This window comes from Euprymna scolopes, chromosome 7 (genome assembly GCF_053919585.1).
Source record: "Euprymna scolopes isolate OS-2025 chromosome 7, ASM5391958v1, whole genome shotgun sequence".
In the NCBI taxonomy this organism is placed as follows: Eukaryota; Metazoa; Mollusca; class Cephalopoda; order Sepiida; family Sepiolidae; genus Euprymna; species Euprymna scolopes.
Window position 1 is genome coordinate 40997109 of NC_136488.1, and position 27227 is coordinate 41024335.

A 27227-nucleotide genomic window follows, 5' to 3' on the forward strand; every position below is an offset into this window, starting at 1 on the left:
AGGGATTAATGGTAGATGCACCAGCTCAGATGTAGCAGGAATATTCTATGCATTGGCGAATAGGGACTTTGTAGAGATATAGGATACTTTCAAATGTCAGGAATTTTCTAGCATGGTGGAGGGAAATAATCAAGACAAAAATCTTGATTATTTCCCTATACCGTGTAATTTGTAAAATAGATTAACCTATTCTCTATTAATCAGGAGCATGTCCTTCCTACTTCCTCTTCATGCCCAGTCATTTACTCTTCGTCTTCTATTTCTCATCTTCCATGCCGAGTGCTTTATCTGTCTTGCTAGTGTTCCGTTTTCATACAAATCACCGTTTTTCAGTTCTATCTCCTCTCGCTTTCTCTTCCGACACAAAAGGAACGTTCTTGAGTATTCGTATACAAGATAACCGATATAAAAATTCAGACAAATTATTCAATGTGGCATTTTACCTCCACCTACTTCTTAAAATGCTCCACACGTGAGCAAAAACACAAAAAACATGTGGCCATAACTGAAAGACTTAATCTGATCGTGGAAAACCAATATAATTTTTGGATTCAGCGCATAAAAATCTTCCTAAATCAGGTGCAAAAATGCAAACACCAAATTTGTTATTGACCAGTGTTATTGCTTTGCTTGTGGAAACTGTTTTTTCTTCTACTAAAGACCTCAACCTATAATTAGAGCGCATATGTGTAAATATAAAATACAGTTTAACCACAGACAGCTGTTTCATTGTCTACAACTCAGTGTGGCTGTTTAAGTGTATTTTTTTTAATATTTGAAATTATATCTGATAGCATTTTATATATATATATATATATATATATATATATATATATATATATATATATATATTATGGTGCTCTGAACTAAATAAAATCTTTGTTTAGTGATATTACCATGCAAAAACATTAGCATAAAAAATAAAACAGTATAATGCATAATATACTGTCCAATATTATAGCATAAACGTACAACATTCACTGTATTTCTCTTACATGATACAGCAAAGAGATATGGTTACATTGTGAGTAAAAACCTAAACCAAGATTTGCTGACAAATTTGAGGAGGGAATAAGTTGTACAATTTTTACTTTCTCTAAACAACTGGCCCTTTAGTAAAGTGGTCTATAGCGTCCATATTTGGCAGTCTTTCTTCTGACACACAGATTTACAACCTGTGTAAATCATTTTTAACTTTGCAGTATTTTCTGCTTATCTCTAGCCCTGTGGACTAAATAAAACCTTTGTTCAGTGATATTACCTGCAAAAAATTAGCATTAAATCAAAAAGCAACATTATAAATAAGTTATATATGTGTATGTGCAGGATTCACTCCTAAACTAATTAACCGATCATTATTAATTTTGGAGTACAGTTGCTAAGCGTGATGTAGGTTATATTTAATTTTATAAAAGGAGGGTTAAAAAAGGGGTGGATATTCAGATTTTTAATATCAGATTTTTGTGAAATTTAGACAATAGTTATTGAACATCAATTAATAAATATTCAAAATTTTCAGTTTCTTTAGAGTATTTAAAAAAGATTTTATACGCATAATATGGACAATAATTCCCATTTGAAAGCTCAAATATTTCAAACTTTGCATCAAATTTGGTTCAGAGTCACTAGCCACCAATTAAGCAAGATTCTCTGAATTTCAATTTTTCCTGAAGTCCTCTTAAATTTCTTACATTTATAGAACAAATCACATAATAGATTATGGTCAAAATTGACATAAGGATTCTATACATAAAGTTTAGTAGCGTCATATATTTATTTTAATCCTTGTAAAAGCACATAAACGTGGTGCAAAACTGTTCTGTTGGGAGAATTAATTTTACCCATCCTGAGATGGGTATTCCTCTAATTATATATATATATATATATATATATATATATATATATATACAAGCAGGACTCGTTGACCAGCGTTGGCTGGTTGATGTAGACACCCCCCCCCACCTCATAAAAAATTAAAGTACGGTTGTTGTTGGTGGCCAACCCCAACCTCCTCATGCTAAGAACGGCTTTCAGAATAGACACCCCAACCTCCGCATGTTTAGAATGGCTTTCTGAATAGACACTGCCAACCATCGCATGTTTAGAACAGCTTTTGGAATAGACACCCTCAACCTCGCCATGTTAAGAATGGCTTTTGGCATAGACACACCCAACCATCAAAAAGTATTTCTGTGAAATTTAAATGAGATTTTCGTAATCAGCATAGTCAAAAACCTATAAAAATCATCATGTTACAGAAAACTGTAGAGGTGGAGCTAATGTAAAAATTTACCCCCCCCCAAAAAAAATCCAAGTTATTGTCTTATATTATAGAGCAACACTAATCGTTTAATTTGTTAATTTTTGTTCAGCACAACTTTAATATGTAGTAAGTAATGACAATTGGTTAAAATGTTTAATTTAGTTAGTTTTTTAGTACGATTTTCTTCTGCAGACAGCGACACCATATTGTATAATTTTTGGAACGTTTGTTTATTTCTTGTAGAACTGGATTCCAGAATATGCGAATAGTCAGGTATTAGCCAATCAAAATGGACGCGATGTGAGAAGGGAGAATTTATTATTTTTTTAATCAGGAAATGGAAAGATTACGTTATGTGTATGTATGTAATAACCAGTTAAGGGCAGTGCAAGCACAATATTGTAGGAAAATATAGAATTTGACCTGGTCTAAACTGGTAGCACTGAATATTGAGAGAGAAAAATAGGAACTTCTTCCTCTGTAGATAAGGTGATTTTGATGGTGTTGCTCATAAGACGTAATGTAACATTTTATTATCATGAGTGAATGTGGCAGAAATGGTAGTTGTAAGCTACATAAGATACTGGCTATTAGGATAGATGTATTGAATTTTATGTGGCATCCATTGTTATACACCTACAGTACGTTAGTCCAGAGGGAATTTCTGCAATCAAAATATTATATATATATATATATATATATATATATATATATTAAAAAGTTTGACTCATATCCAGATAACCTACATCTAAAATTTCAAATGTTTAAACTCAAAATTGGCGGAGGAGTTTGGTAGAGCCTGCAAAGGTCAAATCTTTCAACTGTGACCTCTTGGCAGCCAAATTTTCGTCCAAAAACTGATTTAAAAGCTTGCTGTATGTCTGAATACCTTTTATGTAAAATTTCAAATGTTTAAACCCAAAATTAGCTGAATAGTTTGCTAGAGACTGAAAAGGTCAAATCTTTTGAACTCTGACCTCTTAGCAGCCAGATTTTCGGCCAAAAACCGATTAAAAAGCTTGCCCTATGTCTGATTACACTTTATGTAAAATTTCAAATGTTAAGGCCAAAAATTGGCTGAGAGGTAACATTTTTAAAACTTTGATCCCAATTTTGACCCCTTAATATTTGTTTTCGGCTCAAATCAAATTAAAAAGTTTGAGCTATGTCCAAATAACCTACATTTAAAATTTCAATTGTTCAGATCCAAAATTGACGGAGGAGTTTGGTACAGTTTTCAAAGGTCAAATCGTTGAGCTTTGACTCCTTGACAGCCAAATGTCTGGCTGAAAACCGATTAAAAGGATTTTGCCAAATCTCAATACCCTCTATGCCGAATCTCGAGTCTGTAGACTGAAAATTGACAGAGTAGTTTGGTGGAGAAATGTACACAGACACACACAGAGACAATTTCACTTTTATAGAAATATAGATTTAGCAGTAAAACCATTTGAATATATTTAGACAAAAAAAAAAGGCTGCTTTAATATATACACACATACGTATGAAGGAAAGTTTAAATGACTACTAGACACCATTCTAATGTGTCTGACATAAGGAAGGATATTTTGTTCTATAAGTAAACTATGAACGAATATTAAAAATTCGGCCAAGACAGCACAAGAATATTTGCAATGACACAGTTAACTGGTCAATTGGGGAGAAGAAAAGTATAGCTCTTCAGTTTTTTAATAACTTCATGTTTATGAAGTAAAAACGAACTTAAGTTGAACACTTGGTTATTTATTTCATATAGAGATCCTGTGTTGATCCCGGGAAGAGACCACTTAATTTCTGAAACTTTACAAGTAAAATGTAAAAAAAAGAATAATAGAGAAAGAAGAGAATTTGAATGCCTACTAAACACGATTCTCGATTATCTTCGGTCTCTCTGTACAGGAGTTTGTCAAGATAGCCTGCCATGAGGATAATTCAGCCTACAAGTAAACTCAGAACAAATACTAAATATGACAGTATTTAAAGCCCAAATATATCCAATCAGCATGGCTATACACTGGTTCATACGAGGAATGTTGTACATTCTGGCCATGAAATCTAAAGTAACAAGATGAAACTGGATACTCCAACAGACCAAATAAATTCTTAACCTAGTATCTAATCAAACCAAAAACGACCGCAAAAAAAAGTAAAACTATAACGTAGTTATATAATCAATTGGTGAAAAGGAATGTAATATTCTTTACTGATTTAAAAACTCAAGTTCTGAGAAGTAATAAAAATCTTTAAAAAAAAAACACTAAAGTATTTATACATCTCATAAGGAAATCAAGTGTTATCCCCAAGAAGGAACCACTTAATTTCTGAGAACTAACTGAAGTAATCTGAAAAAAGTGAAAAATATTGTTAAGGAATTGGTCAGATGACTTATTTTTTTTAAAGATTAAACATTTTTAGTGTGAAATTTGTATTTCTTTTAATAAATATGTTGTAATGCAAATTCATGATATTAGAAAGGATCGTTGATACAACTATTTAATTAACCTAGTAAGGAAAATGAAAATGATAAACTTACCTTTGTCGGCCTGCACACGGGCAGTTGGTAATAATGATAAGTTTCATGAGGGTTGAAATAAGGACCAACCTTATTTACATACAAAACAACCTGCAATAGAATAAAAACAAAGGCAATGTTAAAAGAATTTTACACATATCCACTATATATAACAAAAATTAACTTTTCAAAATCAGAATCGAGTCAAATCAAGACAGTAGATCTGACATATAAAGGGCTCTACATACTTTCAAATACATTTGTATAGCAAAATTAAATGAATATCGAGATTATTTAAATTTATAACATTATATACATGTGTGTGTGTATATATATATATATATATATATATATATATATATATATATATATATATATACATATATATATACATACACACACAGCTGTAGGTATGAAGTTGATAGGTTCTCCACTGCTGCCGCATGGTAAACATCTGCAACAAACTAAAGAGACATTTTAAGGATATCGTCAAAAACCATCCTATGGTTCTAAACATGAATGTGGAAGACTTGGAAACGACGGTTTCGAAATGATCCATGATAATTTCGAAAACAGGGCCACTACAACATTCCACCTTAAGGCATGATCTACAGAAGATGTTGGACATCGCAGGAACATTTCATATTGACCTAAACCCTGTGTATCGCTTTATTGCAGGTCAATATTTTTTTTAATTTTAAAAATGCTATGAAATACAGAGAAGTGAAATTTGGTACACTGGAAGAGCATAACAACGTGCCTTATTTCCCTGATTTTTGTGGAATTTGAACAAATATTTTGAAAGTTATGCAAATTTTTCTATTTTCTGTATTTCATAGTAATTTCAAAATTAAAAAAAATATTGACGTGCAATAAAGCGATACAGAGGGTTTAATGGCGATGGCAAAGCCTGTCTGTGAGGACTTGTCTTCTCACCCATATGCAATCCCATGACAGAAGGCAATTATGCTAAGAACAAACAGTTGAAGAACATAAGTATACACAATCAGAAGCCAGTAGTCTCATGCACTTTACCTGTAGAAGTATTAGGCTTCCAAGCCATTTTCATGCCCACAATTGGACACTGCAATGTTGTATAAATGGTTATACACACAAACACACATATATATATATTTATATTATAATATAGTTGTTTTTCTATTTGTTCATAATTTGATTAATATGTACAAAATGGTGTACCTTTTGTTACACTATTTCCCCAATTCATTTTCATATTAAAAACGAACGTTTACGCACGTTCATATCATTTCATACCATTTATTCAAAGGAAATCTATATCCAGAAGCAACCTTATTTGCATATTACATTAAAGAAAATCTATTTTAATAACTAGCTCCATGTTATTAATCGGTTGTTGCAATATAATTGTTTTAATTGTTCAATTTAAAAATATTTAAGTTGACTTATTTAATTCATATTATATTTAATTTATTTTCAATTATTATTACCAGACACCAGTTCTCTTTAAAAACGAAAGTTTATTCAAGCTCTGAAAATTATTTCCCATTTAATTTATAAATAATATTAAAGGTAGTTGCTGTGTGCATGCCAAAAAACGGCAAAACAAAGACCAACAGATTTCCATTATTTTGATTAGTTAATGTAACCTCCACCCTTCTTTAGGTGTATCCTGTTGAACTTGTCAAATTTATTCATCAATCGAAATGTTGTGGAAATATAACAACAGATGAGAACAGTAATCCAAAGAATCTAATTAATATGAATAATTAATCCTCATCTAAAAAATTCAGTAACGTAAAGACCCACAAAGCCGGCATTTTTTTTTTGATCAGCATGATCTCAGATAAATAATATCTAAATTTAGAAAATATATGCATTCTTTTACCCTAAACTGACACAGATTTCGTCAGAGGACATTGGTAGTTTTCTAGATAGATTATATACTAACTGGAAGGAAGTTCCTCTGATTTTTTAATCAAGGAGTCAATTTTCCTATACCAATTCATTCCTCAAGGAATTTATAAAACGAGTTGCCTATGTACAAGTGTGTGTATGTCCAGAGAGAGGAATGGGATGGGTAGAGAATAAATAAAAGTTGGAGAGAGGGAGAGAGAAACCAATGAAGGCGAGAAAGAGAAAAATATAGAGAGACAGATAGAAACTTTTTTTGCCGAACAATGCTAGGTAACACTGCTCGTAGAATACATATTTGCTATTTTATGATTTAGGAGAGAAATGCTATTAAAATTATTTGGGGTTCTAAAAATTTATTTTTCACAATCCAAAATAATTTTAGTAGTATTTTTTCTCTTAAAGTATAAAATAGCCAAATATATTTTACAACCAAGTTCAAAATAAATGTAATAATGAATACTTTATTTAAGCATGCTTTGAAATAAAGTAATCATTTAAAATTCTTATATTTTATAGTATAAGGACCTTTTGAAATATTTACTTTCACTGAAGAAACAAATGTGGAATTTTCCATGGATCTTACTAATAATAATGTTTTGAGAAGCTTCTGGGTTTGACCTTTACTCCTGATCTGAAATGGAATACGTACATCAAATCTGTTGCCAGGGACGCTGGGAAAATGGTGGGATCCTTCTACCGCTCCAGAAGATATCTCACTACTGATGCAATTCTCTATCTGTATAAAAGCCAAGTACGTCCAAGGATGGAGTACTGCTGCCACATCTGGGCAGGAGCTGCTAAAAACAGCTTATCCTGCCTTGACAGAGTACAAAATAGACTTCGTGGTTTAGTGGGGGATGCCCTTTTCTCTACCCTGCAACCTCTCTCCCACAGAAGAGACGTTGCGAGCCTGTCTTTGTTTTATCATTATTTCCATGGCAGGTTCTCGTCTGAGCTCCAATCCCTTGTCCCCCCTTGCCAATCTTTCACGAGAAACACCCGTCTGGCTGAAACTACTGTCAATAATTTTCCCCACTCTTTATCTGTGCCTAAATCCAAATGTAGATTCCATGAGCAAAGCTTCTTTCTTAGAACTGCACGCCAGTGGAACTCTCTGCCACTTGCCTGTTTCCCACCTGACTACAACTTGGACGTCTTCAAGTCCAACATAAAAAAACTCATGACAAACTGCCTCCTTAACTAAGACACTCTATCAAAACCCCCAATACTAATGATTACTACAATACTATCTCATTGATTACTGTACACGCAATAACCCTTATCCCTGAGTGGCCTTCGGGCCTTGATAAGTGGTTACCCCCATGTAAAAAAAAAAAAAAAAAAACTATAAGTATATGTTTGCTTGAAACTACCGAGTGAATTTCAACCATACTTAGCATGTAAAATTGACCTAAATTAACTCTAAAGGTCACAAAAGATTACAAATATGATAGAAGTAATTTCTCACAGAAACAAAGATTCCAATCAATCACTTTCATAAAATATGTAAAACAACCACAAAAATGGAGAAGAGATCAGAATGGACTTCAGTCTTATAACCTTAACTTGATATCTGCTTATGTCAAATAATATAACCTAGTAAAGACAACATTTAAAAGCTATGTATATCCATTTATATAAAGTTAGGTATGTGTATATCTTTATACATATTTCTATATGTATAGGATTAATTCCTAAATTAATTAAGTGATCATTATGAATTTTGGAATATAGCTGCTATGCGTGAGTGGTTAAAATATGGGCTATATTTAGCTAAATTTAGTTTTATTTAAAAATCCCAAAATGAACGTCCTTCGTGAGAATTCACAAATCTCCCATTTATGTGAAATTTTAACAATAAATATTAATAAGACCTCAATAAATATTCTTCAGTATCTTTGAAGTATTCTGAAGGCTTTTTATGGTGCTTAATATGAAAAGAACCACCCATAAAATTCAATTATTTCAATTTGCACTAAATTTGATTTATAGTCCTTAGATACCAATTAAACAAAATTCCCTGAATTTTAATCTTTTCTTAAGCCTCCATAAGCTTAAGGCCTAAAATTTAGACACTTTCTTGAATCAATATCATGTAATAGATTTTGATGGAAATTAAAACGAGGATTCTAGACACAATGTTCAGTAGTATGATATCTTGATTTTAACCTTCGTAAGAGAATATAAAAGTGGTGCAAAATTATATTTGGAAAATTAATTTTGCTCATCCTGGGAAAGAGTTTGTTTTAGTTAAATAAAAAGAATTGTTTATTTAGTTAATCTATTTTTTTTTTTTTTTTAGAAATGAAAATAACTTCATAATGGGACCTTAAGAAAATCAGTTAAAGTAAGAAATATATAATGAATTGCCTGAAACTTAAGTTTGAATTCATAGCTCATGGATAAGTACATATCTATTTTGGATATATTTGTTTCTTATGTATTCGTAGATATCAAAATATATATAATGCAATGCAGAAATTACACATATTTAAATGCACACACGTGATAGACAACAGAAATATATCGGTTTATATAAATTTACATATACACAGGAAAGTTTTAAATGCACACACACACACACACACACACACACACACACACACACACACACACACACACACACTTATTCAGTTATTGATACGAAATACCTACATAATTCATGGATGTAAGCCGTTACACAAAAGGATTTGTTCAATAAGATAATTGACAAAAACAGATTTATTATCTCTAGACACAAGTAGCTGATTTATTTTCAAGAAATATTTCGGGGTATGGACAAAGATATAGAAACAGAAATTCATTCAGATTTATCAATGCGAAAAGTCGTTTTCTTTTTGAGATAATTTTTTGTTTTAGTGTTTTTATTTTGGACTAAATGATAAGAGAAAAATCCACAGTTGATTCGGTCTGAAATGCAAAAGGATAACAGGAGAAGTTGATATGAAAAAGAAAGTTTTTTTTGTTTGTTTTCAAGAAAATAATTGATGGCCAACTTAACTGTTGGTCCTTATGCTGAAGAGGATGAGAAATACGACAAGTCCGAGATAAAGAAGATCAAAGAAGCTGAGAAACATCGACAAGATGGAGATAAAAACAAAATAAAAACAAAATGGCCGACTAAATGAAGGAAAGCTAGAAGGTATAGCGAGATTTTTAAGCAAAGGATTTGGCAAGATTATTAAGGATATGCTATTAGGATGTAAAATTGAAAGAAAGAACTTTACTTTAAGAAGAGGAAAGAGACTTTTAAGAAGACAGTGGAATTATCAAAGTACAAAACAAGAATGATTACAAAGATGCATCAATTCAATCTGTAAATTTAGCCATGATAATGTTATTTCAAACTTATGCATGACAGACCAAAGATAATGTTATTTCAAAATTAAGTGTGACACACAAAAGAAAATACTATTTCAAACTAAGGGGTGACAGAATAAAATATTTTTATTCATTTATTTTTACTGAAATCACTCCAGATAAGGCACGTAACCATTTGATGAAAGGAACTAAAAAAAAATAAAAAAATAAAAAAAATAAATAAATACTTCAAAGTTAAATACTAGTTAATGGCAAGTATTATACGGATAGATTTTGATCCAGAAAACAGCAATTCTTTCTCCATCATAAAAACATCGTTAATTGAATGCGAGGACTGAAGGACAAAATAAGGAAAGCGAGGTTGTCAAATGTAAACGCAATGTTCACTTTCTACCTTCTTGAACTCGACTACGATATCAAACTTAGACATGGCAGACTAAAGAAAATTATATTTCAAATTTAGTTGTTTTAGACCAAATAAAATTCTACTTCGCAATTCGGTATGACAAAAAAAGAAATATTTCAAACTTAGGTGCGGCAGACCAATGAAAATGCCATTTCATAATTAGGTGCGACAGACCAAAGAAAATACTATTTCAAAATTAAACGCGGCAAAACAAAGAAAATACTAATTCAAAATTAGGTATGATTGACCAAAGAAAATACCATTTCAAAATTAAGTGTGACAGACAAATGAAAATACTATTTTAAACTTATGGATAACAAACTGATTCACAAATAGAGACATATTTTATTTTAGATGCATTATATTAAAGCTGCAGGTTCAGCAATTTAAATTTACAGCCAAAAAATGCTTTTACTAACATAATATTACTTCTATGAATGAAAAATGTGTCTTGTATGCAAGTAATCAGTTCTAGAGAAAAAAGCATTATTTCTCAGATTGGAATTGGATCAGACAAATAATTAGACAAAAATCATTCAGGTCTCATTAAACTTAATGAAATACGTTTGATAGAAACAGCGAAAAATAAAAACCAAATTATATATATTAAAAAAAAAAACCAATTTACATAGAACTGAAAAAAACAACAAAGATAAACAAAATAAATACCAATAATGAAATATGGTTTTAAATTTTGATATGATTGATGAAGAATGTGCACACGGCATTCATTTATTTGACGAGTGGGGAAAAATAAGAGTCTAAGAAGGTCAAATGTTTCAAGAGAGAAAATCCAAGGATTTTCTTATGATGAGATTGAAAGCAAAACAATATTTTTGATTCTTAAAATGAAGAAGGAACAAATGTTATCTTATATCTACGTGGAAAAGAAAAGAAACAGAAATATATAACAATAAATGAAGGTAATTATTTTAGTTGAAAGCTTATTAATGAAGGCGCTGGAGGAGGAGGAGGAGGAGGAGGAGGAGACGACAAGAGTGATGTAAGAAGTATCAGACTAGTGGTGATTTTTGTAGACATTTTTAAACTGAATTAAAAAGAAGTGAAAAATAAAACAGAAATGGCAATTCCAATATAAACCAGTCTTTGATTAATTTTTTTCACATAAATTTTCATCAATTTATTCTAAATCGACAAAAAGATAATCATTTTGTTATCATTTTAATATTTTTACATATTAAGATTTTTTTTCTATTTTATATCAGATCAACCATTTGGGGAGTATTTAATGATAAACTACTTGATATGCTAGTTTAACCATAGTTAAGTAAAGCTCCTTTCTAGGCCTAATTAGACTGATGCTCAAGCTCATTTTTAAAGGAGCAAGAGGAATGAACCAAAAACCCATGACAGCAGGGGTCTACCCGGTCACTGATCACACTCCTAGCAAGAATAATACCTAATTATACAAGAGGTGAAGAGCTTGTTTACAAGTACAACTAGTATTCTGAAATAGTCACTCATATAACCAGGCTCAACATCATCTATATAATAAAGTGATCTTGATTTTTCTCTACGTCTACAGTTTCAATAACAAATTAAACCAACACTTCTTAAACAAATCTTTCACAGACAGCACATACAGCATTTCTTATGCTATTTTGCAGAACTACTAGTAATGAATAAAAACTCGTATACTGATGAAAAAATACTGTGTAATTTATACAACTATAAGTTTTGTTCCTTCATCTATATACCTAAAGCTAGACAAAATTTCTAGGAATAAAAACTCTTTACACGAACATCCCACTTGTGGAACACATTATCATGGAACTGCTTCCCTGCAGATTACAACATGATCATCTAATGTCAACAACTATTTATCATAAACTGTCTCTATAAGTACGCAAGCTTAGTTAAGTTCATTAATAATTTTCAATCTTCTCGTAATATTCTTCATCTTCTGACAATAATTCCATCTCATTAACTCCTATCCTTGAATGTGATTTGGCCTTGATAAATGACTAATTAGTAAAATCTGACGAGAATTGAGGTCTCAATTCTAAAAAATCTGATAGGATTTGAACTCAGCATGAGAGAATCCATAGTTTGGGTTGGCATCCACCGAGGCAATCAAAAACACCCTACTTAGTTAGAAAAAAATAAAAGTTTAAGAAAATATTTTTAAATAGTAGAAAAAAATACTTTTCAAGTAAAATCCTCACACAGGGATTGAACCCAGAAACGCTTGCTTTGAATATTCATTTTCATTTGTTTATTAGAAAAAAAAAAAAAAAAACAACAAAAAAACAGTGCAGTAAATTCGTCTTTCCTTTTTATTTTGATGTCTTTTGCAGTTGTGTTCCTTTCTATTTTCCATGGTCTGAGGAAATGAGGTTATTTAAATGCACTCAAAACCGCAAGGAACTCAACAAGAAGGACAACATCTGAGACGAGGAAGGGGGAGAGAATGGAAACAGAGAAAGGGGAGGGGAGGAGAGGCGCAGAATCAACAGAGGCTCCAAGAAATTCTTACAAGTGTTAAGGAGAAAACAATTAGCCTTTTCCCACATTCACTGAAATGATGACACATTAGAACAAGATACACAGCGATGGAGAGGAGGAGGAGAAGGAAGATGGGGGCGGCGTACATAGGTTTTCAAAAAGCAATGGGAAATACTTTTATCAAGTATTGCTACACTTGAACATCAAGAGGTGGAGAACTCATTTTGTTTTCATTTAATACAAGATAAATAAAGAGAGAGATCAGGGTTTTGTAATAGTTTCACAGTCAACATAGGAGCCGCTATTCCAACTTGCAGTGAATGTTTGTTTTTTTGTACTTTCACTTTTAACAGCAGAGAAACAAATGGCTATCTTTTCCTATAGGGATTTTTATCCTGGGCCCCCCAAATCAGCAGAGATTAGACTATTCCTGTGATGATCCGGTCCCTATTGATTTTGCGGCGAGAGTTTAGTTCTGCGCATTTCTAGGAGGTCCACTCTCTCAGGTTTTGCCTTCTTTGAGAAAGAGTTAGTTTATTGCTAATCGCTTGAGGGGCCCTCATTGAAGAATGCAGACGGGGCTGCCCAGAAATTTTTGGCAGGTCAGAGTGCCCCTCCTCGGGAGCACTAATTTCTCAATCCCACTTTCCGATCCTGCTAAGTTCTTGCAGTGAGAGAGAAATACACAAAATGTTTTCTATATTCTTCTATTAAATAAATCTCAAAGGTCTGTGAGTGTATATGTTCATATGTCCACTAAAAACTTCTATTAGCCGCATCTTTACGGCATAGGCCTGTTATCGTTAGAAAGAGCGATCTATCGGACAAATGATATAAAAAAAATTAGAAAAATTCCTCAATTATTTCGTGTAGAAATGTTTTGTTTTATGTAAAAATTTTGGTTTCGACGCAGTTTGTTGATTGCGCATGCGTGAACGCCAGTTTTTAACTTTCGGTTTTAAATAGATTTGTGACGTGATGATATCGATAGTCTGATTGATAACATTATTTTTTGCGAGTTCACGTCCCGCACGCATCATTTTTTTTTAAATAAGTAATACGATAAGTAAGTTTTTTTCTATCCTATCTTAACACGATATGAAGGGCATGCAATAAGTAATGCCCTTGACCCACTTCCAGTTATCTGATCTAGCTGAAATTTTGCAGGTGTAATGATTTATATATCTCTACGGGTTATGTGGCAAATTACAGCTCTGAACTAATTGTGGTTTCTGTTTTACAGGTGTTTGAACTGAGTCAGGTGTGAAATGGAGCCTGTTGAATGTCGAGCAGTGATCCAGTTTTTGTATTTGAAAGGACGCACACCACAGGAGACTTTTGATGAAATGAAAGAAACTTCTGGTGATAATGCCCCATCATATGACCTTGTAAAACGCTGGCATTGTGAATTCAAACATGGCCAGAAGTCTGTGGAAACAGCTCCCCTTCTGCCATTGATGAGGCATCTGTCCGTCAAGTTGAGGCTACCATTTTTGAAGATCGGTGCATTACTATTCGCTAAATAGCCCTAGATGTCAAGATTAGTACAGGGTATGTGGAAACTATCATTCATGACTATTTGCATATGCATAAGGTGTCTGCCAGATGGACTCCCAGGTTGCTCACACCATTCCAGAAGCGAGAATGCATCGAGTGCTCGAGGATGAATTTGAAGATGTGCCAAGAAGATGAGTCAAAGTTTTTCAAAAGACTGATTACACAGGTTGAAACCTGGGTCCATCATTATGATCCAGAGACCAAAGCCCAGTCAATGCAGTGGAAGCACTTGGACTCACCACCTTTAAAGAAGGCAAGGGTGCAGCCCTCCACTGGCAAGGTTATGCTCATAGTCCTCTGGGACCAGGACGGAGTAGTGATGACAGATTTCCTGGCAAAGGGTACCACAATTACAGGAGCCTATTATGCTTCATTTTTGAGGAAATTAAGGGAAGCTATCAAAATCAAGAGGCGGGGCAAGATCACACCCTCTGACTTTCACCTCTTCCCAGCCATGAAGTTGTTTTTGAAAGGAAAGCGTTTCCCAGATGATGCAGCCTTGATTTCTGAAGTCACGTCGTGGTTGGAGGATCAACCTGGGGTGTTCTACAAAAACGGTCTCCAGAGCTGCATCAAACGATGGGAGAAATGCATAACTCTGGGTGGTTCCTATGTAGAGAAAGACTAATAACTGTTTCGTTGCTCTACTGCTATGGGAAGTGGGTCAGGGGCACTACTTATTGCACGCCCCTCGTAACTATAAAAACGTATGATGGAGCAAAGTCAATTGGCAGGGATAGGCTAAGGAAAACGTGGGTGGAAATTGAGAGACAGAGGGATAAGTAAAGACCTGGCCAGAGATAGGTTAATTTGGAAGTCAATTTCTAAAAGCTGTCCAACATATACACGTGAAAGGGATGTCAAACTATATATGATGACATTTTGTTGGTTTTAAAATTAAAATGCAGAAATCCATTTTTATACCACAAAATCAGCATGACACTCATGATAGCAAAAATATATGGTTAATGACGAAACATTAAACATGATCTTAGCTGTAGGGCATCGGATCAAGAGAATTGTCAGTTTTTAATTGAAAGATTCTGTAGTAATTTTTTACGTGACCCAGCGTCGTTTAACTCTTAAGAAAAATGAAGATCTAAACTTAAAATTAATTCCCAAAACAATTAAATGAAATTTTTCATCATTTTATGTTTCTAATGTACCCCCCCCCAAAAAAAATCGACTTTGTCATATTTTGAGGTTTGTTTTGTTTATGAAATTGTTAGGTGAAAGTATAGAATGATCTCTTAAAAATTAATTAAATTTATTGTTATTGTAATCCCACCCCCACCAACAAAAAAACAAATTGTATTTGTCACGCTTTGCACCAGACTCCCTCAATCACCAAACTAGAAAAAATGCTAGAGGTGACATGTCTCGTTGAACGCTTGGTGGCCAAAAAGTGGGTGCTCATTTTACCTTAAATTTATATAGAATAGTGATCTCCCACTCTAAAATGTCACATTGTTTTTTTCAAATTTCTTCTTTAATATTATCTATAAAGGCTGTTTAAACGTATTAGGCCAAAAAAAAAAAAAAAGTAGATCTTCATTTTATTTTTTAGGGATTAAACGATGCTGGGTCATATCGTAAAAATTTACTTCTGTATAGCCGTTTAAAGAATAATAAAAACAAACAAATGAAATCTTCAGTTTTTTAATAAGTGTTCTTTTTTTTACTGTTTAAATAAAACAAAAACAATAAAAACCAAACATTTTTCTACCTGCACGGAATTATTTTTCCAGCTAGAAATTTATTGAGATTACCAAATTATTTTATTTGGTGAGTTTTTTTTTTTTTTTTTTTTTTCTAAACATATTTAGAAGCTTCTAGGAGCAAAAAGTTATTTGCTCCGAGAAAAGAAAAAAGTTTTTAAAAAAGATCATGTTAGAAATAATAATTCCAAATAAATTAAATATATTATCACTATAATTGTTGTTTAAAGTTTATTAAATGACAATTTTAAATAAAACACTTAAAACAATTCTTTCGCTAAAAACATTAAGTAAGATATCCCTATTTAGTAAAATTGATTTTTCTTAATGTAAAATGCAAATGTGATCCCTTAATTGTATATTTTGCAAGAATCATAGTATATGTAGAAATAAATGAAAGATTAAACTAAGAAACCTTTTGTATATATTAATCAAATTGTGAATAAACAAAGAAACAGACAGGAATACGAATTTATATATAGATTAGATAGATCTGTGTAAATAAAAAATATATTTCCCTTTTTTTCTGTGTCCAAGTTGTGTTCTTCATTACCAACTTATTCATAATATCTTTGCTGTATGTATTAATGAAAGATTTTTCTTTGAATATTTTGTTTTCGATTCACTAAGTATATTTAGCATATTATAAGTTGTAATATAACAATTAAAACTGATGTTTTACTAGAAGCAAATGTTTCAAATAGTTTACTTTTTTCCAACTGTTATTCACACCAAACAATGTACGTTTAGGGGAAATACAAAGTGAGAAGTTTGGCAACAAGATGTTTGTTCATATCACATTTAAATTTCTGCATATTGGTGTAAATCTGAGAACCATAAGAAGGGAGGAAATTCCAAAGTCCTGCAGAAAGAAGTTATTAGAGTAGAAAGTTTTTTAGCATCATAGTTATTATGTTTTTATTATAAGATTTTATAGTGAAGGGGCGATATTTTGCTGCTAGACGGGTTTGTTTAAGGTATTTACGTAAAAGAAATACAAGTGCAACGTTCATTGGAGTAGATTCTGTTCACAACTTCTTTAAACTTTTTATATCATCTATAAATTGTAATATCTTACACTTAACCACGGAGCTCGCCTGTCTATTTAATTTTATTGACTTTCCCCGCATCGGCACGCGTTACATTCGGTTTTCGATATAAACAAAAAGCGAAACTCGACTCTAATAACAGGCCCAGAGCCAGTGAACGTTTGTCGACTTCGTCATATCAGACGGGGGAGCCGGCTTTTAAAAACAAACAAACCGATTTATTGCCCTCATTAAAAATTGTCCCACATAAAATGCTGACTGCTGATTACCTATCGCCGTCACGTCAATAAAAAACGAGCACCTGTTTTGTTTTTTTCACACTTTACTATTTTCCAACTGCGCGTCGTCAAGGCTTTGTTTTTGTTTTGTTTTTTTCACGGGCACCTGTTTTTTTTCACACACACCTACAAACACCAGGGCAACGCCGGGTACTCCTCGCTAGTAGTAAATAAAAACAATATTAATTCGATTTTCGTTGTGGCAAGATAAAACATACATAAAGTTTTATAAAAATTATTGAAATAATTATTATATAAAAAATATATTTCATATATCCTTTTATTATTTATTCAAATAAATTGCTTATTCATTAATTTGTTTATTTTTTTGTGTTTATCCAGCAAGGGCTTAAAGGATGGAATACTGTTGCCATATCTGGGCAGGAGCTGCTAAAAACAGCCTATCCTGCCTTGACAGAGTAGAAAATAGACTTCGTGGCTTAGTGGGGGATGCCCTTTTCTCTACCCTGCAACCTCTCTCCCACAGAAGAGACGTTGCGAGCCTATCCTTGTTTTATCGTTATTTCCATGGCAGGTGCTCGTCTGAACTCCAATCTCTGGTCCCCCCCCTCACCAATCTTTCACGAAAAACACCCGTCTAGCTGAATCCACTGTGAAAAATTTCCCCCACTCTATATCTGTGCCTAAATCAAAACGTGGATTCTATGAACAAAGCTTCTTTCTTAGAACTGCACGCCTGTGGAACTCTGTTCCGTCTGCCTGCTTCCCACCGGACTACAACTTGGATGTCTTCAAGTCCAATGTTAACAAATTCCTAATGAACCGCCCCCTTAAGTAAACACTTCATCAAATCTCCACACTAACGTAATGTACTTGCAATAACCCTTATCCCTGAGTGGCTTCCGGGCCTTAATAAGTGGTGATAACTGTGTAAAAAAAAAAAAAATAGCTTAGTACAAAAGCAAAGGGCTGAATATGGTTTCATGCATCTCAACCCAAAACTTAACAAGGAGAGCAGAAAGTAAACCTTGCGTTTACTTTAAGAGGTCTTGTTTCTCTTATTTTGTCCATAAGTCCTCACATTCCATGGGCAATGTTTTTGACAAAGTGAAATCTGACACTTATCGTTAGGTAATTGTTGACCTTTGAAATAGTAGGGTTTTTTAGCTCCTTATATCAAGTAGTTTCATGCATTGTCGGAAGCGATTTACATAAACCACAACTCATGTATTGTCTGGATCGATTTACATAAACCTCAATTCAAGAAAATGTATCTAAGATTACACAAAATTTAAACAATTTCTAGATTTTCAATTCATTCCCCACAAAATAATATTAAACTCTAATTTATATCAATAGATTAATTTTACTTGATTGTAAAATGACAGAAATGAATTACGTTATGTAAATTCAATTTACAATAGAGTTTATTATAAGATTCTGGACTCATTAAATTAAGGATCTTCAAAGTGTTTAAAGGAAGAAAAAGAAGGCCACGATTAGAAAAGTTCATCTATTTAAATGTCCATCAAGGCCTTTCATCAGCGTTGTCATCTACCATAGAAATCTAAGATTAAAGCGGGTACTTCTGCTCGTAGACTTTGCTAAATTAAAATTGTGAGCTACATAATTTGTAGATTAACATAGACTCCACCAACGACGGACACATCATTCATGCTGGAAGGGATGTGGAAACGTGCAAACATGGTGAAGTTTTGTTTATTCTCAATATATTTCCTGTATTTGTAAGAAATCAAATTGCAATTAAACATTTGGATTCTACTAAGCTTTCCGGCTGAAAAGGTCGATTTGCATTTTTTGATTACAATGCTATTTCAATGTAATCCAACTCTACTGATTGTGAAATCCCTCACTCCCCCTGGTCTTCTGCAGGACAAGTACCGAAGCATCTTCCTCGATTCACCACCTTTTCCCTTTTGTCCGCTCCGAAATAGCAATCGTTACAATATCTATATCTTTAAATCGAGTTCAAAGTTAATGATCAGAATAATGAAATCTTTTGTGAGTTGGAAATTTAATAAAATCTTACATCATTTATCTAAACGATGAAGCGGCAGATCAAAATCAAGATACACTTTGTTGTTCTAGCGGTTCAAAGCCGGATATAAAGGAACTTTATGAATATAACATTTGCCTGCGTTTGCAAATTCACTTTGAAATGATAAAATTTAAAAATATCTTAATACCTTAAATTAAAATAGGGAGAAAGAGAGAGAGAGAGAGAGAGAGAGAGAGAGGGAGGGAGAGGAGAGGGATAGAAATACCAGATGAGAAACTATGTTAGCAGTCAGATCATCCGGTTTCTAGAACCTAGTTATAATTTCTTTTCTTAAATAACGAGATGAACATCAATAACAATAACAGAAATTAGAAAATTTTAAAATAAAAACGGAGAGGTCAAAATATGCAAATTAATAATAATAATAAAAAAAAAAACAGATTTAAAAAATAACAGATTAAAATTTTTTTTTTTTTAATGGCCGCAATACGTAAAAAGTTCACATCAAAATGTAATGTTAAAATATAGAGATATTTTATGATTATAATATTTTTTTATATTTACAACATCACTCTGAGACGAGAACATTTAAAAAAAAAAAAAAACCTTAAAATTACAAGAGGAGAAAGGGACAGAGGGAGTAGAAATGTAAAATAAGAACCATATTAGCTGTTAAATACTCTCATTTCAATAAAGTTAGTTATAAATATAAATAAAATAATTTTTTTCATCTATTAAATATATGTTACTAGCATGGGTGCCCGGTGTTGCTCGGGTGTTTGGAGGTGTACGTTGAGCAAAAAAAAAAAAAAAAAAAAAAAATATGGTAGTAGGAAGGCAGGCTCGAACCCGTACTGCAAAGGAGGAAAAGAACGGGAAGAAAACCTAACGTCTTTGCTATTACGACTACCACCAAACTGGAAGTGATATAGGTTTTAATTAAGGCTAGACAATCGAAAGGAGAGGATGACTTTCGAAAATATCGGCGAAAAAGGTGATCCCCGACCCGGTAGAAAAGTGCCCAGTTGAAGATGAAGATATTAATGTTTTTAGCCAATTTTTCGATATTTGTCGTCTGAAAGGTCCAACTTTAAAACGATACTGATCTTGTAAAAATATGTCGCCTCTGTCAAAAGTTTTAGGCAGACATGCATACATACATTTATATATTAGTAGCTCAAATTTTCGACCCAAACCGATTAAAAAGCTTGCCCTATCTCTGAATACCCTTTATGTAAAATTTCAAATGTTTACACCAGAAATTGTCTCAGTAATTTGGTAGAGACCGCAGAAGTAAAAATTTTTTTAACTTTGACCCCTATTATGACCCCTTAACATTTATTGTTTTGGGCTCAAATAAAGTTAGATCCATGTCCAAGGAACCTATATCTAAAATTTCAATTGTTTATACCCAAAATTGTCGGAGGAGTTTGGTAGAGTTCTCAAAGGTCAAATCGTTGAACTTTGACCCCTTAACAGCCAAATTTCTGGCTGAAAACCGATTAGAAAGATTTTCCCAAATCTCAATACCCTGCATATCAATCAAATTTCGAGTCTGTAGACTGAAAATTTACGGAGTTATTGTGTAGGAAAATGTACACATACACAGTTTCACTTTTATAGATATACTAGCACGGGTGCCCGGTGTTGCCCGAGTGTGTGGAGGTGTGTGTTGAGCAAAAAAAAAAAAAAAAAAAGAAAAAAGTATTAGTAGGAAGGCAGGCTCGAACCCATACCGTGGAGGAGGAAAAGAATGGGACAAAACCTTGCGTCTTTGCTGTTACGACTACCACCAAACTGGAAGTGACATAGGTTTAAATTAAGGCTAGACAATCGAAAAGAGGGGATGACTTTCGAAAATATTGGTGAAAAAAGCGACCCCTCCATGTAGAAAAGTGCCCAGTTGAGGGTGAAGATATTAATGTTTTTGGCCAATTTTTCGGTATTTGTTGTCTGAAGGGTTGAGCTTAAAAACGATACTGATCTTGTGAAAATCCGTTGCGTCGGTCGAAGGTTTTAGGCAGGCATGCAAACATACATACATACATTTATATATTGGTAGCTCAAATTTTCGACCCAGCCGATTAAAATGCTTGCCCTATCTCTGAATACCCTTTATGTAAAATTGTAAATGTTTAGACCAGAAATTGTCTTTAGTAATTTGGTAGAGACCACAGAGGTAATTTTTTTTTTTTTTTAACTTTGACCCTTATTATGACCCCTTAACATTTGTTTTGGGCTCAAATCAAGTTATTAAGTTAGATCCATATCCAAGGGACCTATATCTAAAATTTCAATTGTTTATATCCAAAATTGTCGGAGGAGTTTGGTAGAGTTCTCAAAGGTCAAATCGTTGAACTTTGACCCCTTAACAGCCAAATATCTGGCGGAAAACGGATTACAACTAGTGTGATTTTCACAACGTTTTGTTTGATGTAACCTCCGACCTTCTTTAGGTGTATCTTGTCGAATTCGAGAATCTTTCTGTCAAACTTGGGAATTTGGACGAAATTTTGAGCGGAACAAAACAGATTTAAGGCTCCTAAAATTCGTACTAGAATTATCTGCAAGGATCCGTGGTTAGAATACTTGAAATAAATCAATTGTAAAAAGTGATATTCTCCTGAAGGTTCAATCCTCAGTATGGGCGACAAAAAAATACAATTGCGAATTACTTAGGACCTCTATCGAGTCATGGCTGATCGAACACAAGCATGCTACCCCCATTAAGTAAATAAAGTGTTCCACTCGAAATTCCATCCAAATTCCAGAGTTTGACAAAAACATTCTCTAGTTCCACAAGATATACTTAAAGACCACAGGTTACATCGATTGAAACATTGCAAAACTCACAAGATGAGAACAGTAGTCCGATGAATCCGAATAATGCATATAACCAATCCTCATCTCAAAAATTCAGAAAGTGTGAAAGAGAAAGACCAGAGAGAAACAAAGAATAGAGAGAGAGAGAGAGAGAGAGAGAGAGAGAGAGAGAGAGAGAGAGAGAGAAACAGACAGACAGACAGACAGACAGAACCCAAAAGGCAAAGGGAGAAACCAAAAGGAAAAAAAAGAGAAACCAAACGGAAAGAGGAGAAACCAAAAGGAAAAAGAGAGACGGAGACTGAAGAGGAAGTGAGAGAGACGGAGACCGAAGAGGAAGAGAGAGAGGGAGAGAGAGAGACGGAGACCGAAGAGGAAGAGAGAGAGACGGAGACCGAAGAGGAAGACAGAGAGAGAGAGACGGAGACCGAAGAGGAAGACAGAGAGAGAGAGACGGAGACCGAAGAGGAAGACAGAGAGAGAGAGACGGAGACCGAAGAGGAAGACAGAGAGAGAGAGACGGAGACCGAAGAGGAAGACAGAGAGAGAGAGACGGAGACCGAAGAGGAAGACAGAGAGAGAGAGACGGAGACCGAAGAGGAAGACAGAGAGAGAGAGAGAGAGAGAGAGGGAGACCGAAGAGGAAGAGAGAGGGAGACCGAAAAGGAAGAGAGAGAGAGAGGGAGACTGAAGAGAAAGAGAGAGAGAGAGAGAGGGAGACCGAAGAGGAAGAGAGAGAGAGAGAGAGAGAGGGAGACCGAAGAGGAAGAGAGACAGAGAGAGATCGAAGAGGAAGAGAGAGAGAGAGGAAGACCGAAGAGGAAGAGAGAGAGAGAGAGAGAGAGAGGGAGACCGAAGAGGAAGAGAGAGAGAGAGGGAGACCGAAGAAGAAGACAGAGAGAGAGGGAGACCGAAGAGGAAGACAGAGAGAGAGAGAGAGAGAGGGAGAGGGAGACCGAAAAGGAAGAGAGAGAGAGAGAGAGGGAGAGGGAGACCGAAGAGGAAGAGAGAGAGAGAGAGAGGGAGAGGGAGACCGAAGAGGAAGAGAGAGAGAGAGAGAGGGAGAGGGAGACCGAAGAGGAAGAGAGAGAGAGGGAGAGGGAGACCGAAGAGGAAGAGAGAGAGAGGGAGAGGGAGACCGAAGAGGAAGAGAGAGAGGGGGAGAGGGAGAGGGAGACCGAAGAGGAAGAGAGAGAGGGAGAGGGAGACCGAAGAGGAAGAGAGAGAGAGAGAGGGAGAGGGAGACCGAAGAGGAAGAGAGAGAGAGAGAGAGGGAGAGGGAGACCGAAGAGGAAGAGAGAGAGAGAGAGGGAGACCGAAGAGGAAGAGAGAGAGAGAGAGGGAGAGGGAGACCGAAGAGGAAGAGAGAGAGAGAGAGAGGGAGAGAGAGACCAAAGAGGAAGAGAGAGAGAGAGAGAGGGAGAGAGAGACCGAAGAGGAAGAGAGAGAGAGAGAGAGGGAGAGAGAGACCAAAGAGGAAGAGAGCGAGAGAGAGACCGAAGAGGAAGAGAGCGAGAGAGAGACCGAAGAGGAAGAGAGCGAGAGAGAGACCGAAGAGGAAGAGAGCGAGAGAGAGACCGAAGAGGAAGAGAGCGAGAGAGAGACCGAAGAGGAAGAGAGCGAGAGAGAGACCGAAGAGGAAGAGAGCGAGAGAGAGACCGAAGAGGAAGAGAGCGAGAGAGAGACCGAAGAGGAAGAGAGCGAGAGAGAGACCGAAGAGGAAGAGAGCGAGAGAGAGACCGAAGAGGAAGAGAGCGAGAGAGAGACCGAAGAGGAAGAGAGCGAGAGAGAGACCGAAGAGGAAGAGAGCGAGAGAGAGACCGAAGAGGAAGAGAGCGAGAGAGAGACCGAAGAGGAAGAGAGCGAGAGAGAGACCGAAGAGGAAGAGAGCGAGAGAGAGACCGAAGAGGAAGAGAGCGAGAGAGAGACCGAAGAGGAAGAGAGCGAGAGAGAGACCGAAGAGGAAGAGAGCGAGAGAGAGACCGAAGAGGAAGAGAGCGAGAGAGAGACCGAAGAGGAAGAGAGCGAGAGAGAGACCGAAGAGGAAGAGAGCGAGAGAGAGACCGAAGAGGAAGAGAGCGAGAGAGAGACCGAAGAGGAAGAGAGCGAGAGAGAGATCGAAGAGGAAGAGAGCGAGAGAGAGATCGAAGAGGAAGAGAGCGAGAGAGAGATCGAAGAGGAAGAGAGAGAGAGAGAGATCGAAGAGGAAGAGAGAGAGACAGAGACAGAAGAGGAAGAGAGACGGAGACAGAAGAGGAAGAGAGACGGAGACAGAAGAGGAAGAGAGACGGAGACAGAAGAGGAAGAGAGACGGAGACAGAAGAGGAAGAGAGACGGAGACAGAAGAGGAAGAGAGACGGAGACAGAAGAGGAAGAGAGAGACGGAGACAGAAGAGGAAGAGAGAGAGAGACAGAAGAGGAAGAGAGAGAGACAGAAGAGGAAGAGAGAGAGAGACAGAAGAGGAAGAGAGAGAGAGACAGAAGAGGAAGAGAGAGAGAGACAGAAGAGGAAGAGAGAGAGAGAGACGGAGACAGAAGAGGAAGAGAGAGAGAGAGACGGAGACAGAAGAGGAAGAGAGAGAGAGAGACGGAGACAGAAGAGGAAGAGAGAGAGAGAGACGGAGACAGAAGAGGAAGAGAGAGAGAGAGACGGAGACAGAAGAGGAAGAGAGAGAGAGAGACGGAGACAGAAGAGGAAGAGAGAGAGAGAGACGGAGACAGAAGAGGAAGAGAGAGAGAGAGACGGAGACAGAAGAGGAAGAGAGAGAGAGAGACGGAGACAGAAGAGGAAGAGAGAGAGAGACGGAGACAGAAGAGGAAGAGAGAGAGAGAGACGGAGATAGAAGAGGAAGAGAGAGAGAGAGACGGAGATAGAAGAGGAAGAGAGAGAGAGAGACGGAGATAGAAGAGGAAGAGAGAGAGAGAGACGGAGACAGAAGAGGAAGAGAGAGAGAGAGAGACGGAGACAGAAGAGGAAGAGAGAGAGAGAGACGGAGACAGAAGAGGAAGAGAGAGAGAGAGACGGAGACAGAAGAGTAAGAGAGAGAGAGACGGAGACAGAAGAGTAAGAGAGAGAGAGACGGAGACAGAAGAGTAAGAGAGAGAGAGACGGAGACAGAAGAGTAAGAGAGAGAGAGACGGAGACAGAAGAGTAAGAGAGAGAGAGACGGAGACAGAAGAGTAAGAGAGAGAGAGACGGAGACAGAAGAGTAAGAGAGAGAGAGACGGAGACAGAAGAGTAAGAGAGAGAGAGAGAGAGAGACGGAGACAGAAGAGGAAGAGAGAGAGAGACGGAGACAGAAGAGGAAGAGAGAGAGAGACGGAGACAGAAGAGGAAGAGAGAGAGAGACGGAGACAGAAGAGGAAGAGAGAGAGAGAGACGGAGACAGAAGAGGAAGAGAGAGAGAGAGACGGAGACAGAAGAGGAAGAGAGAGAGAGAGACGGAGACAGAAGAGGAAGAGAGAGAGACGGAGACAGAAGAGGAAGAGAGAGAGACGGAGACAGAAGAGGAAGAGAGAGAGAGAGACGGAGACAGAAGAGGAAGAGAGAGAGAGAGACGGAGACAGAAGAGGAAGAGAGAGAGAGAGAGACGGAGACAGAAAAGGAAGAGAGAGAGAGAGACGGAGACAGAAGAGGAAGAGAGAGAGAGAGAGAGACGGCGACAGAAGAGGAAGAGAGAGAGAGAGAGAGACGGAGACAGAAGAGGAAGAGAGAGAGAGAGAGACGGAGACAGAAGAGGAAGAGAGAGAGAGAGACGGAGACAGAAGAGGAAGAGAGAGAGAGAGACGGAGACAGAAGAGTAAGAGAGAGAGAGACGGAGACAGAAGAGTAAGAGAGAGAGAGACGGAGACAGAAGAGTAAGAGAGAGAGAGACGGAGACAGAAGAGTAAGAGAGAGAGAGACGGAGACAGAAGAGTAAGAGAGAGAGAGACGGAGACAGAAGAGTAAGAGAGAGAGAGACGGAGACAGAAGAGTAAGAGAGAGAGAGACGGAGACAGAAGAGTAAGAGAGAGAGAGAGACGGAGACAGAAGAGGAAGAGAGAGAGAGACGGAGACAGAAGAGGAAGAGAGAGAGAGACGGAGACAGAAGAGGAAGAGAGAGAGAGACGGAGACAGAAGAGGAAGAGAGAGAGAGACGGAGACAGAAGAGGAAGAGAGAGAGAGACGGAGACAGAAGAGTAAGAGAGAGAGAGACGGAGACAGAAGAGTAAGAGAGAGAGAGAGAGAGAGACGGAGACAGAAGAGGAAGAGAGAGAGAGACGGAGACCGAAGAGGAAGAGAGCGAGAGAGAGACCGAAGAGGAAGAGAGCGAGAGAGAGACCGAAGAGGAAGAGAGCGAGAGAGAGACCGAAGAGGAAGAGAGCGAGAGAGAGATCGAAGAGGAAGAGAGCGAGAGAGAGATCGAAGAGGAAGAGAGCGAGAGAGAGATCGAAGAGGAAGAGAGCGAGAGAGAGATCGAAGAGGAAGAGAGCGAGAGAGAGATCGAAGAGGAAGAGAGCGAGAGAGAGATCGAAGAGGAAGAGAGAGAGAGAGAGATCGAAGAGGAAGAGAGAGAGAGAGAGATCGAAGAGGAAGAGAGAGAGACGGAGACAGAAGAGGAAGAGAGACGGAGACAGAAGAGGAAGAGAGACGGAGACAGAAGAGGAAGAGAGACGGAGACAGAAGAGGAAGAGAGACGGAGACAGAAGAGGAAGAGAGAGACGGAGACAGAAGAGGAAGAGAGAGAGAGACAGAAGAGGAAGAGAGAGAGAGACAGAAGAGGAAGAGAGAGAGAGACAGAAGAGGAAGAGAGAGAGAGACAGAAGAGGAAGAGAGAGAGAGAGACGGAGACAGAAGAGGAAGAGAGAGAGAGAGAGACGGAGACAGAAGAGGAAGAGAGAGAGAGAGACGGAGACAGAAGAGGAAGAGAGAGAGAGAGACGGAGACAGAAGAGGAAGAGAGAGAGAGAGACGGAGA

The 27227-nt window shown here is 36.3% G+C and overlaps 1 protein-coding gene across 1 annotated transcript in view; it reads right to left on the reverse strand.

The window, feature by feature from the left end:
* LOC145279692 (transmembrane 9 superfamily member 1-like) overlaps positions 1 to 27227 on the reverse strand; it is a 918708-nt gene that overhangs the window by 535370 nt on the left and 356111 nt on the right. Inside the window, exon 2 of the mRNA XM_080130972.1 lies at positions 4797 to 4886. Within this exon, the coding sequence (XP_079987098.1) occupies positions 4797 to 4886 (90 nt within the window). The remainder of the gene's footprint in view (positions 1 to 4796; positions 4887 to 27227) is intronic.